The sequence below is a fragment of the Capra hircus genome, chromosome 3 (assembly GCF_001704415.2).
Source record: "Capra hircus breed San Clemente chromosome 3, ASM170441v1, whole genome shotgun sequence".
In the NCBI taxonomy this organism is placed as follows: domain Eukaryota; kingdom Metazoa; phylum Chordata; class Mammalia; order Artiodactyla; family Bovidae; genus Capra; species Capra hircus.
Genome location: NC_030810.1, coordinates 37,252,797 through 37,266,380, shown reverse-complemented (window position 1 = coordinate 37,266,380; position 13,584 = coordinate 37,252,797). Strand labels below are relative to the sequence as shown.

The 13,584-nt window shown below is 42.7% G+C and overlaps 2 protein-coding genes across 4 annotated transcripts in view; one reads left to right on the top strand and one right to left on the bottom strand.

The window, feature by feature from the left end:
• The window catches only part of PATJ (PATJ, crumbs cell polarity complex component), a 386,097-nt gene that overhangs the window by 20,353 nt on the left and 352,160 nt on the right, over nt 1-13,584 (bottom strand). The gene's annotated exons all lie outside the window — the stretch shown is intronic.
• Nucleotides 6,608-8,713, top strand: LOC102188186 (fibrous sheath CABYR-binding protein-like). The gene is made up of 2 exons (XM_005678331.3): nt 6,608-6,817; nt 7,705-8,713. Exons 1-2 carry the CDS (start codon nt 6,812-6,814, stop codon nt 8,218-8,220), a joined length of 522 nt encoding a protein of 173 aa, XP_005678388.1. The 5' UTR covers nt 6,608-6,811; the 3' UTR covers nt 8,221-8,713.

Sequence of the window (13,584 nt, the reverse complement as noted above, 5' to 3'; positions counted from 1 at the left end):
TAGAGGAAAACATAGGCAGAATACTCAGAGTGACATAAATCAAAGCGAGATCCTCTATGACCCACCTAGAATAATGGAAATAAAAACAAAAGTAAACAAGTGGGACCTGATTAAATTTAAAAGCTTTTGCACAGCAAAGTGTGCTATAAGCAAGGTGAAAAGACAACCCTTAGAATGGGAGAAAATAATAGCAAATAAAACAACTGACAAAGGCTTAATTTCTAAAATACATAAGCAGCTCATACAACTCAATACCAGAAAAACAGACAACCCAATCAGAAAGTGGGAAAAAGACCTAAACAGACATTTCTCCAAAGAAGACATACAGATGGCTAACAAACCCATGAAAGATGCTCAACATCTCTCATTATTAGAGAAGTGAATCAAAACTACAATGAGATATCACCTCACACTGGTCAGAATGGCCCTCATCAAAATGTCTACAAACAATAAATGCTGGAGAGGGTGTGGAGAAAAGGGAAACTTGCACTCTTGGTGGGAATGTAAATTGATATAGCCACTATGGAAGTCGGTATGGAGAGTCCTTAAAAAACTAGGAGTAAAATCAATCCCACTCCTAGGCATACACCCTGTGGAAACCAAAATTGAAAGAGACACATGTATCTCATTGTTCATTGGAGCACTATTTACAATAGCTAGAACATGGAAGCAACCTAGATGTCCACTGACAGATGAATGGATAAAGAAGTTGTGGTACATATACACAATGGAATATTACTCAGCCATAAAAAGGAACACATTTGAGTCAGTTCTAATGAGGTGGATGAACCTAGAACCTATTATACAGAGTGAAGTGAGTCAGAAAGAGAAAGATAAATACCATATTTTAACACATATATAAGGAATCTAGAAAAATGGTACTGAAGAATTTATTTACAGGGCCACAATGGAGAAACAGAGAATAGACTTATGGACATGGGGAGAGGGGAGGAGAAGGTGAGATGTATGGAAAGAGTAACATGGAAACTTACATTACCACAGGTAAAATAGATAGCCAATGGGAATTTGCTATATGGCTCAGGAAACTCAAACAGGGGCTCTGTATCAGCCTAGAGTGGTGGGATGGGGAGAGAGATGGGAGGGTGTTTCAAAAGGGAGGGGATATATGTTACCTATGGCTGATTCATGTTGAGGTTTGATGGAAAACAGCAAAATTCTGTAAAGCAATTATCCTTCAATAAAATATAAACTTTTTAAAAAATTGAGTAAAAAAAAGAAAAGAAACTGGCCCAAAATAGAGCCACATATGCTAAGCCCTCCAAGGACTTAACACCTAGCCTAACTGCAGTTTCAGCTGCTCCTTAGAGTGGAATTTTAAACCAATCAGTCTGGAATTTCCTCATCAAGACCAATCAGAGAATCTACTTAATAAGTCCTACCAGAAATAATCCACTCTTTTAACTTCTTATCTTACCCTCCTTCCTATAAAAGCCTTTCAGTTTTGTATAGAACCTTGGGGTACCATTCTATTTGATAAATGGGATGCATCCCAGTTATCATGAATAATAATAATCCATGAATAATGATATAATAATTCATGAATAATAATATTCATGAATTATTGAATAAAGACAAACACCTTCAAATTTACTCAGTTTAATTTTGTTTAACAATCTCCTCCTTCCCTGCTTTATGTTTTCTTACTACTATTACTATCTAATTAACTATATATATATTTTGCTTTGTCTTGTCTTGAAAGTGTGAAAGTGAAAGTCCCTCAGTTGTGTACGACTCTTTGTGACCTTATGGACTATACAATCCATGGAATTCTCCAGGCCAGAATACTGAGTGGGTAGCCTTTCCCTTCTCCAGGGTATCTTCCCAACCCAGGGATTGAACCCAGGTCTCCTGCATTGCACGCGGATTCCTTACCAGCTGAGCCACAAGAGAAGCCCTGTCCTGTCTTATCGCTTCAAATTAGCATGTGAGGACATGAAGTTTGTCTGTTTTATTCACCACCGTATCCCCTTTATGTAGAACATGTCTATATAGGTGTTCAAGTAATATTTGATGAATGAAAGAACATCTCTTGATTTCCTATGATTTGTGTTTGTTCTTGTTGTTGTTCAGTCACTCTGAACATGTCTGACTCTTTGTGACTCTGTGGACTGCAGCACGCCAGGCTTCCCCGTCCTTCACCATCTCCTGGAGCCTGCTCAAGCTCATGCCCATCAAGTTGGTGATGCCATCCAACCATCTCGTCCTCTGTTCTCCCCATTTCCTGCCTTCAGTCTTCCCCAGCATCAGGGTCTTTTTCAATGAGTCAGCTCTTCGAATCAGGTGGCCAAAGTACTGGAGCTTCAGCTTCAGCATCAGTGCTTCCAATGAACATTCAGGATTGATTTCCTTTAGGATTGACTGGTTTGAACTCCTTGCAGTCCAGGGGACTCTGAAGAGTCTTCTCCAACACCACAGTTTAAAAGCATCCATTCTTCAGCCCTCAGCTTTCTTTACCAGCTTTCACATCTATACATGATGACTGGAAAACCCATAGCTTTACCTAGACGTACCTGTGTCAGCAAAGTTATGTCTCTGCTTTTTAATATTCTGCCTAGGTTTGTCATAGCTTTTCTTCCAAGAAGCAAGTGTCTTTTAATTTCATGGCTGCAGTCACCATCTGCAGTGATTTGGGAGCCCAAAAAATAAAGTCTATTATTGTTTCCATTGTTTCCCCATCTATTTGCCATGAAGTGATGGGACCAAATGCCATAATCTTAGTTTTTTGAATGTTGAGTTTTAAGTCAGGTTTTTCACCCTCCTCTTTGACCTTCATCAAGAGGTTCTCCAGTTCTTCTTCACTGATTCACATTTAGATGGTCCCAAACAAAAGTATGGCACAAACAAAGAGTGGTGCAGTGGTAAGGAATCTGCCTGCCAAAGTAAGAGATGTAGGTTTGATCCTCGGGTCAGAAAGATCCCCCAGGATAGGAAGTGACCACCCACTCCAGTATTCTTGCCTGGGAAATCACATAGAGAGAAGAGCCTGGCAGGCTATAGTCCTGAGTCAAAAAGAGCCAGACATGACTGAGGGACTGAGCATGCACACAAACAAAAGTATAGAACTGACATGTAAATAATCAGTTATATTTCTATTCTGCAAAAATATTGCAAAGAATCAAGAAGAAATATGGTATACCTCTGACAGAAAGAAGATCTGAAGTTGTTTTTGCCGCTTAAATGGTACTATGCTTAAGTTTCAGTTTTTTCACCTGTTAAACAGGATTCATAAAAAACCTGCCTTGTATGCTTATTCTGGAGTTGTCTTCTACCTCAACTAGTTATCCAAACTTCTTTCTCAAGGGCTCTTGGGCTATCCTTGCTTCTGATGAACTGTCCTTCTAGATGATATTAGCACACAAGGTCAGAGTGAGTTCCTTAGACAGCAAGGAGATCAAACCAGTTAATCCTAAAGGAGAACAACCTTGGATATTCCTTGAAAGGATTGATGTTGAAGCTGAAGCTCCAATACTTTTTGGCCACCTAGTTCAAAGAGCTGACTCACTGGAAAAGACGCTAACACTGGGAAAGACTGAGGGCAAGAGGAAAAGGGGTGACAGAGGATGAGATAGTTGGAGGGCATCATCGACTCAGTGGACATGAGTTTGAGCAAACTCCAGGAGATAGTGAAGGACAAGGAAGCCAGGCGTGCTGCAGTCCATGGGATCACAAAGAGTCAGACAGGGCTGAGAGACTGAACAACAATGGGGTGAAAGGACTTTGCTTAACAGCAGTGCAAGAGCTTGATTTGATTGCAGTTTCAGGATAAGCCAACAGAGGGCATGATTACCAAAATACGAATAAGTAAGCTTAGTTGCAAAGAGTCGGACACGACTGAGTGACTGAACTGAACTGAACTGAAGCTTAGCTGCATCTGCTAATAGTCTGACCCTGGCTGGATCAGAACACATTTTGGGTGAAGCATCCTATTCTGGGGGGAAAACACTGTTTTGCATAAGTTATAAGATCTTCTAGAAATACTATCATATAAAGAATGAATGAATTGGGGGGATATTTAGGATAAACAACAAAAGGGAAAATGACAAACTGTCCTCTACACTTCCCACCAGTTTTCTTTCCTTTCCTCCCCAGCAAGTGTAGTGGAGGAATTATCTTTGCCTATGACTTAAGTAATCCTACCTCCTCTCAGCCTACATCGTTTTCAAAAGCCCACTCCGTTCCAGTTGCCATCCCCAGGGTCCGACCCGGACTTCAAGACCCCGTCTCTGGCTTTCCTCCTGCTGTTGGGCCACTCTTCTATCTCTGCTATTCTACACACCCCTCATGGCTCAGGCCTGGCTGCTTCCCACTTGTACACACAGGGTCTAGGGTACAGCATCCACATTCCCACAGCTTTCGATTCCAATCATGTGCTGACAGTTCCCAACTTAGTTTGTTATATCCAATTGCCAACTCAGTATCTGCATTTTACCACCTCAAAGCCTTATTAACATTAATACAACCAAATCCAAATTCTTGATCCAACAACCAAATCCCTTCAATTCATTTTCCTTTTAGCTTTCCTCTTCTGAGTAGATAGCACCTCCAGCTGCCTAATTAGAAACCCACTAGGTATAATCTTGAAAATACCCGATTGATTGCTGGCTGGTGATTGCCCAGCTGGAAAGGTGCTAGGATGCTAACCATACTGATGCTTATTCTGAATAATCTACCACCAAATCCTCTGGACTCTACCTCCAAAATATTCCTCAAGTCTGCTTTCTGTCATCTCCCTAGTGACCATCCTAATTCAATCCATCATCACTGGTTGCCTTTTACCTGAAATCCCCACTTACTCTCTTCTACACAATAGATAGTTATTGTTTGAAATATAAAAGGGATAATGACCCTCCCCTGCCTAAATCCTTTCAGTGATCTCTCTATACACTTGTCCTTTCCAGAATTACTCCTCTAATCCCATCTATATCATCCCCTCCTCCCCACATTCCACAGTTCTTTCTGCCTGGAGTCCCTTCCCCGGCCCAACCTGGTTTGGCCCCTGAAGCCAAACCAGTTGGCCTGGCATCAGCTTAAAAGTCACTTCCATTATACTAACCTTCTTTGATTACCTATGTTTAAATTTTCCTGTTTTCCTCTCTGTAGCACTCTGAATATTCCTCACAAATTGTCATGATATTAATACATTTTGTGATTGTTAACAGTCTTTCCAACCAGTCCATCCTAAAGGAAGTCAGTGCTGAATATTCATTGGAAGGACTGATGCTGAAACTGAAACTGCAATACTTTGGCTACCTGATGCAAAGAACTGACTCATTGGAAAAGACCCTGATGCTGGGAGGGATTGGGGGCAGGAGGAGAAGGGGATGACAGAGGATGAGATGGCTGGATGGCATCACCGACTTGATGGACATGAGTTTGAGTGAACTCTGGGAGTTGGTGATGGACAGGGAGGCCTGGCGTGCTGTGATTCATGGGGTCGCAAAGAGTCGGACACGACTGAGTGACTGAACTGAACTGAAAACCTTCTTAAGGAATAGAGCACATGGGGTTCAATTTTCTGAATTTCCACAGAACAGAGTGAGATTGGTTTGGGGTCTTTTTAAGAAGAAAAAAATCTAGCAACTAAGGCAGTTACAGAATGGAAAGGCTCAGCTGGTTAGGACATGAGCCCCCACAAAGGAAGCACTCAAGTAGAGACTCAAACTCTATGGATTTAGGATATGGTGAAGGGGATTCCTATGTTGTAGTTGTTGTTTAGTCGCTAAGTCATGTCTGATTCTTAGCCCGCCAGGCTCCTCTGTCCATGGGACTCTCCAGGCAAGAATACTGGAGTGGGTTGCCATGCTCTCCTCCAGGGGATCTTTCGAACTGAGGAATTGAACCTGCATCTCTTATGTCTCCTGCATTGGCAAGTGGGTTCTTTACCACTAGTGTCACCTGGGAAGCCCACGTGGTGTCAGGCAAATCACCTGGTGAGAGGGTACAGACCTGGTCTTGGACCCTCACACCAGGAGATATGCCTCATCCTGCCTATAATGAACTAGAGTCTACACATGGAGCCATGTGATCCATGGGGTCACAAAGAGTCGGACACGACTGAGCAACTTCACTTTCACTTTCACACATGGACCCAGGAAGAGTGAAGGGCAGAGCCAAACAAGCAGCTGAAGGCAGAGCTGAACTTCACAGTGGGTGCTTAGCAACAGGAGGGAAAGATGCACCCTTCCCCCCCAGTACTACATGGAGAGGGTTTGGGATGTAGGAAATACACACTCCATGGATGTTCTAGGAAGAAAGCTTTTGAACTTTAATAAACTTTCAGGAGCCCATATAAACTGTGAAACCAAAGTCATAGTTCTATTTGGGTAAAAGTCTAGCTAGAAAATACAAAAACATTTGGCAGAGCCATCTTACAGGGTGGTAAGGCCTCTTGCTTGATCCCTACCCTGAAATATAAAGGGCCTCTCGACAACTGATATTAAATCCTAGGAGCAGCTTAGGATCCCCCAGCTCCTGCCTATTTTTCAGAAGTGGAATACAAGGGGCTGGATAGGAAATGGGAAGGACTTTCACTGACAGTTTTTGGTCTTTTGCAGAGAAACAAAGAGATAAACCCATCATCCTCAGAATGACTTGATAGCCCCAAGGCATCTGCATCAACAATCTTGGTCTTAAGAGTTGATTGGTCTTCCAGACTTGTAGAAGGAGATAATCTGATCTTGGAAAAGTATGCTCAGCTAGTTACAAGTTTGAGGAGACAAAGACGTGGTCTGAGTCTTATTCAGCCCTGCTGTCTGAAGTGCTCTTCGCCCAGTAGCACCAGGGACCAGGCATGGAGGTAAGACTGGAAGACGGCTTAATTTCTGTGTTTAACTTGTGGGGAACGGGGAGGCCATCAGGCTAACAGGAAGTCTGCTCTTTTTTTGTTGTTGCTGTTGTTTAAAGTAAATCCTGAACTACTGGGTGCAAACTTCCGCAGTAGATTCTGAGGACAGCAAATGTGTTCCTCACTCTACAACAAGCAGGCTTGCCACTGCTCTCACCTAGTGTCAGGGGCAGACATGGACATTCTAAGTGGAGAGGGGGTAGGGGAGTGGACAGGGATTCTGGGGTAAGGGCAGAGAGGCTTCCGGATCCTGAGGTGATGAGGTCTAAGGTCTGTGCAACCTGAATGAGCCGTGGTGCCTGGAGTCCTTGGACATGGCGAGGGCGAGCTCCAACTTGTAGGGCCCACAACCTATGGTCAGGCCATTTTACATCACTCAGGTCAGCAACCCTTCCCCTCATCCCTCAGGCCCCCAAGGGCCCGGAGGAGGCAGATGTGCTCTTTGCTCCCACTTATCCTTCACAGTCATTAGTGAAGTGAAGTCATTCAGTCGTGTCTGACTCTTTGCAGCCCCATGGACTGTAGCCTACCAGGCTCCTCCATCCATGGGATTTTCCAGGCATGAATACTGCCATTTCCTTCTCACAGTCATTAACCTGGTTCAAAACCTGCAAGTCCTCTAAGTCTCTGTTCTTCCCCATTGTTGCACATGGTGCTGTGATAAGCATCCCAAGAGACGTGCTTTAAGATGGAGAACTAGATATGGAACTGCTGGGTGATGGGGATACAGGTATTAAATTAATAGAGTGTCCTAAGCTGCCATGTGGGTTCACCAGCTTAGACTCACCAGATGCTTAGTGAAAGTACTTTGTTTTCTCATATCTCTGCATCCGTGTTAGGGTCAAACATTCAGTAAATGTCTACCTGAGCAGAGGGAGGCCAACGACCCAAAGGAGGAGGAGGAGGTCTCTTCCCCTGAGGAGAGGGAGACCATGGACTTGAAAGAAGGAAAGGAAGCTTCCCTACCTTGGAAGTGGCAGAATATTGATTTGGAGGAAGAGGAAGAGGAAATCACTTCACCTGAGGAGGGGGAGACTTGTGAAAGGAAAGAAGAGAAGGAGGAAGTCACTTCACTCGAGGGCAAGATGTGTGAAATGAAGGATGGGGAAGAGGCCGTATCCTTTCAACTTATGGAACAAAGAAAGACCTGTGAATCCCAGGAAGAGGAAGAACCAATAAGCGTGTTTCCCCCTCCAAACGAATTCTCCCCTCACTCCGTGTTTCCCCCTCCAACTGCCCCAACCCCTCACTCCGTGTTTCCCCCTCCAACCGCCCCAACCCCTCACTCCGTGTTTCCCCCTCCAAATGAATTTCCCCCTCCCAAAGCATTTCTCCTTCAATATTTATCTCCTTAGATTTTTGTCTCCTCAAACCTTGACCTTAGGAAGGTATCTGTTCTGATATGCTCTCTCTTCATGCCTTTAATTTTTTTGTTAAAAACAAAACTACATTCAATTGGAATTGTATATCAGAGCCATGTATGTTGGTACATATTCTAATTGAATAATAAAACACAAGTCTTTATTGCATAGACCCTAGGATAAGTACCTTTGCTCAAAAACAGGTTTGGGGTGGATTATGTTTTGAAGAATTGAGAAGTGAAAATATTTTCCAGGTAAGTATTTACATTGCATCAAATGTACATCCAGAACATTACAATGCATAAAAGCTTGAGCTTCTTGCCTAGAACTTTCCTGACTTTCTGGTCTTGTAAAGGAATGAGATTAGCCTTTAGATCTGTTAAGACCCAAATCTTATAATGAGCTTCCCTGGTGGCTCAGTGGCAAAGGATCCTCCTGCAATGCAGGAGAAACATGTTTGATCTCTAGGTGGGGAAGATTCCCTGGAGTAGGAAAGGGCAACCCACTTCAGTATTCTTGCTTGGGAAATCCCATGGACAGAGGAGCCTGGTAGACTGTAGTCCATGGGGTCACAAAAGAGTTAGGCATGGCTTAGCAATTAAACAACAACAACAAAATCTTGTAGTACAAAATACAAACTCCATACTCATGCCCAACCTGCATCCTGGATCCATAGTACAAATACACTAGAGACAGAGAGAAAGACTGTCAAGTTAAGGTGACCCTGAGAAAGTTGGCATCTTAAGATGAGGGCACATTATAGAACAAAATGAGCTTGCTTTGTCCCATGCCTGGCATCTGGTGTAACTTAATGGAGTAGAAAGCACATCTGATTAAAGCTTTTATTTCGAATCTAGTGACACTGATTCTAGTAACATCAGAATATACTGATTTTAATGTATCTGTTTTAAAAACATGGTCTGAAGCATGAAATGTTTTAAGTTTGGAATGGAGTGAAAGTGAAGTCACTCAGTCATGTCTGACTCTTTGGGACCTCATGGACTATAAGCCCGCCAGGCTCCTCTGTACATGGGATTTCCCAGTCATGTCTGACTCTTTGGGACCTCATGGACTATAAGCCCGCCAGGCTCCTCTGTACATGGGATTTTTCAGGCAAGAGTACTGGAGTGGGTTGCCATTTCCTTCTCCAGGGGATCTTCCCAACCCAGGGATCGAACTTGGGTCTCCTGCATTGCAGGCAGACGCTTTACCCTCTGAGCCACCAGGGAACACAAAAATTTAGTAAGAAGAAGCAAAGTGACTTGGTCACATCATCTGATGGCGCACATCTCAAATGCCGCCTAGAAAACCACCACACTTCCAGGATTTTAAGAGGAATTTTAGCCTTCTCTGACTTCAAGACAATGTTATTATAATGAGAGTAATAAAGTGCGTGTTGTGTTGCTTCTGTCGTGTCCGACTCTTGGTGATTCCATGGACTGTAGCCCACCAGGCTCCTCTGTCCATGAAATTCTCCAGGCAGGAATACATTTGGAGTGCCATTCCTCCTCCAGGGGATCTTCCCAGCCCAGGGATCAAACCCACATCTCTTATGTCTCCTGCACTGGCAGGTGGGTTCTTTATCACTAGGGCCACCTGGGAAGCAATGACAGACAGACAGCAATAAAGAGTCACTTATTTAATGCTTCCCTGGTAGCTCAGACAGTAAAGAATCTGCCTGCCAATGCAGAAGACCCCAGTACAATCCCTGGTTTGGGAAGATCCACTGGAGGAGGAAGAGGCAACCCATCCCAGTGTTCTTGCCTGGGGAATACCATGGACAGAAGAGCCAGGAGGGCTACAGTCCACGGGGTCGCCAAGAGTCAGACACGACTGAGAGCCTAACACTTTCACTTTCCACTTTATTTCATGCTTAACACTTATGCTGATGCTGATACGGAGAAGGCAATGCCACTTATAATCCACTATTTTCACTAAATGCTACACCTCATTTAATTCTCACAGCAACCTTGGAAGAAAGGAGCAATGATCCAGTTTCCTAGAGGAAGCTGAAGAGTTAAGAGGATTCAAAAATACTCAGCTTTCTGACACTAAAACCTACATGTCCTACAGAACTTACCTGAGGTCATCACTTCAACTTTCAAACCGTTAGCTCTTGGTCCTTTTCCTGAAGTTTATCACCCCCTTTCTGGCACCACTTGGCTTTCTACCCATAAGGAACCCTCACAGATAGCTGGTCTTAACCCTGGCCACATAATAAATCACATGGGAAGCTTTAAAATATTCCAATGTTCAAGCCACATCCCAGATCAATTAATTCCATAGGGTGAGACCCAGGAACTGATTCAGCGATTTGATTGGGCAATCAAGGTTAAGACCTACTCACATGTACCTTTATAAAGAGGAGATACTGGTAGGGTGAGATGGGTATTCCAGACATAGAGAAAAGAGCAGTGCAAATCTTTGCTCATCTCTAAAGGATGTACTACTCAGTGGGTTTCAGATTGCTCTCTGAACTAGAAGCATCAGCAACACCTGGCAGCTTGTTATAAAGGAAATTCGTGGATCCACCCCAGTCCTACAGAATCAGAAGCTCTGGGAGTGGGACCCAGCAATGCATCTGTTTAACAAGCCCTCCAGATGATCTTGGAGCATGCTGAGGTTTGAGACGCACTTTTCTCAAATGTCAAAATCACTTCTTTATTCATTCATAGAAAATGATTATCCTCAAAGGAAAGCCATCAGACTCAAATGCTCTGAAACACTTCTTACCCTCTTTTTCAGAGATAACATTACCTCCATCTTTTTTTCTATGTCCTTTGCTCCCAATTACTCCCTTGCACCTACTGACTTGCCACCAATTTCAAAAGAGAAATCAATTATTTTAAAGATTGCCAGTGATTGATCTGACAGCTGCCTTCCCACAGTTTTATTTACTTTTGTCTCATTGTAAGTGTGGTGTTTTTAAAATTCTTTTCTCCTTTAGGGTCTAGGACCTATATTCTTAACTCCTGGTTCCTTTCAATTTTCTAGGATATTTCCTTTTGTGTGCACATGATTTAAAATTAAGTAATACAGTACATGATAAAAAATTCAACACTCTTATTCCCTAGAGACATACTGAATATTTCTCTTTTCAATTCTAGAGATATAAGCTAAATAATACACTTTATAAGACTACTTTGCACTTTATCATCTTGATCATGTCTATAGACTACTCGATCACATCTATAGACTACTTATTCCAACAGATGAAAATTTAGTTTGCCAAAATTTTACACTTACCTTTTATATTTTTAAGTTCTACTTCTTCCCTGTGTTTCTTTAGATGTATTAAATGCTTAAATCTTTGCAGTTTTAACAATTTCCAACAATCTTATTTCAACTTCAAAGATTTAACTCTCATATTTTCCTATGAACACATCTCAGTGTCATGCTACTAATATTTCATGCATCATGATGTTTCGTTCTATTGGTTTTATTGTGACTTACGTAAATGTTATTCACATTGAGCCGACTACTGTTGTATGTTTACATTTCTCTCCCCCTTTCTTTGGTACAAGTTTATTGTCCTCAAGGTTAATAATCTCATTTTGTTTAATTTTTTATATATTATAATAATTCGGCCCCAAACTTTCCACCTGACCTTAAACCTCCAATGCAGTTAAATATACAAGGTAATCCAACTGTCCCTCTTTTTTTCCCCCCTTTAATTCAGAGGCATCTCTTTTAGAGTCTTCTGGTCTCCCTGCTTCAATTTGGATAAATTGTTCTCTCTGCCTTCTGCATAGCTGTCCTAGGGCTTCCCTGTTCCTCAGCTTTGGATCCACTGGCTTCCCTCTCTACTTTCCTCTTTTGTTGGAGTATATCCTAAAGTAATTTTCTCAGGGAGCAGAAGAGAGTCAGAAGAAGTCAGGGGGATTAATAAGTGTGTGTCTGGGAGGTCCTTGAGGGCATCTTGCAGAACACACACAAACAAAAACTGATGTAAAAGGGCCCAACTGCTGGTTAGGAGAGACATGCCATGCTCAAGATAATATAGAGAGAAGAGGGACTTCTCTTGGGAGCCCTAGACTGAAAATGAAACAGAAAAAATAAGACATAGGATTAATTCAGGAGATGCAGCGTCCAACATCGAGGAACTGACAAAAGAGAAACAGAAAGAGAAAAAAACAAGCAATGAAGTAAATTTAATTTCAGGTCCATTAACAAGTGAACAAGTTAAATAAAAGAAGAAAAATACCTGTACACTACATTCTAAAGCTTTCAAAGAGAAAGGCATAAGCTATTGGGTTGGCCAAGAAATTCCTTCTCCTGCTGTCCATAGTGAAGTTGCTCAGTCGTGTCCAACTGTTTGTGACCCCATGGACACCAGGCTCCTCCGTCCATGGGATTTTCTAGCCAAGAGTACTGGAGTGGGTTGCCTTTTCCTTCTCCAGGGAACTTCCCAACCCAGGGATTGAACCCAGGTCTCCCGCATTGTAGACAGGTGCTTTACCGTCCAAGCCACCAGGGAAGTCTATAGTTGTTACTGATTCCAAGTCTTATTCTCTGTGTTTGTCTCTACTGTTTCATTTATTCAACCAATAACTATGAAGTATTATGCGTCAGGCAGTGGGAATGTCAACCCCATGAAGTTGTGGATGGCTATATTTATCCCATTTCCAGCACTGAAGTCTCCCCAAGCTTTGGCAGCACACTTCCTCTGTCTGCTGGATATCTCTACCTTGGGTGCCTCCAAATACAACATTCTCTTCTCTCCCAACATACCCGTCCTGTATTTCCTAGTTTAGTTACTGCTGCCTTAATCCACAGTCTATACACTAAAAAGTCTGGATCCAGAGAAAGCCCCACAGGCTCCTGTAGTGACAAAAATCCCCGATACACTCATTTTATCCTCCGTGTTCTTAAAGAAAGAGGTAAAAACAAAAATGTCCATGACAGTCTGGGTTACCTGGCTTTGTCCAAGAAAGGTTGTATAGTAATTCATAGACAAAAGTGCTAAACCAGGCAAACTTTCAAAACCAGGCAAATCTAGGCAAACTAGAGCTCCAAATATAGTTGAGAATATTTAAAATTACCCTTACATCCAAATCAATTCCCACTGACCAATCTTTATTTGACAATAAGATACCATCAGACTTCAAGGGCAGAAAAAGCTGCTTCTTTACTATACCTAGCACTAGCAATTTAAACTATGGGAAGAAGCTTCCAGAAGTGTTGGTGGTCTCCTCCACTCTTCCCCTTCTCCACCCCACGGTCTGCTGACCCAGACCTAATCTCCCCTGTGCCATCAGCAGCTGCTGATTGCTTCGCACGTGCACCAACAAGAAGTATTTTCCATAACGTCAGACACCTGACCTTCCTACTGCTCTGCTACTGGGCTGGCTCACCTGA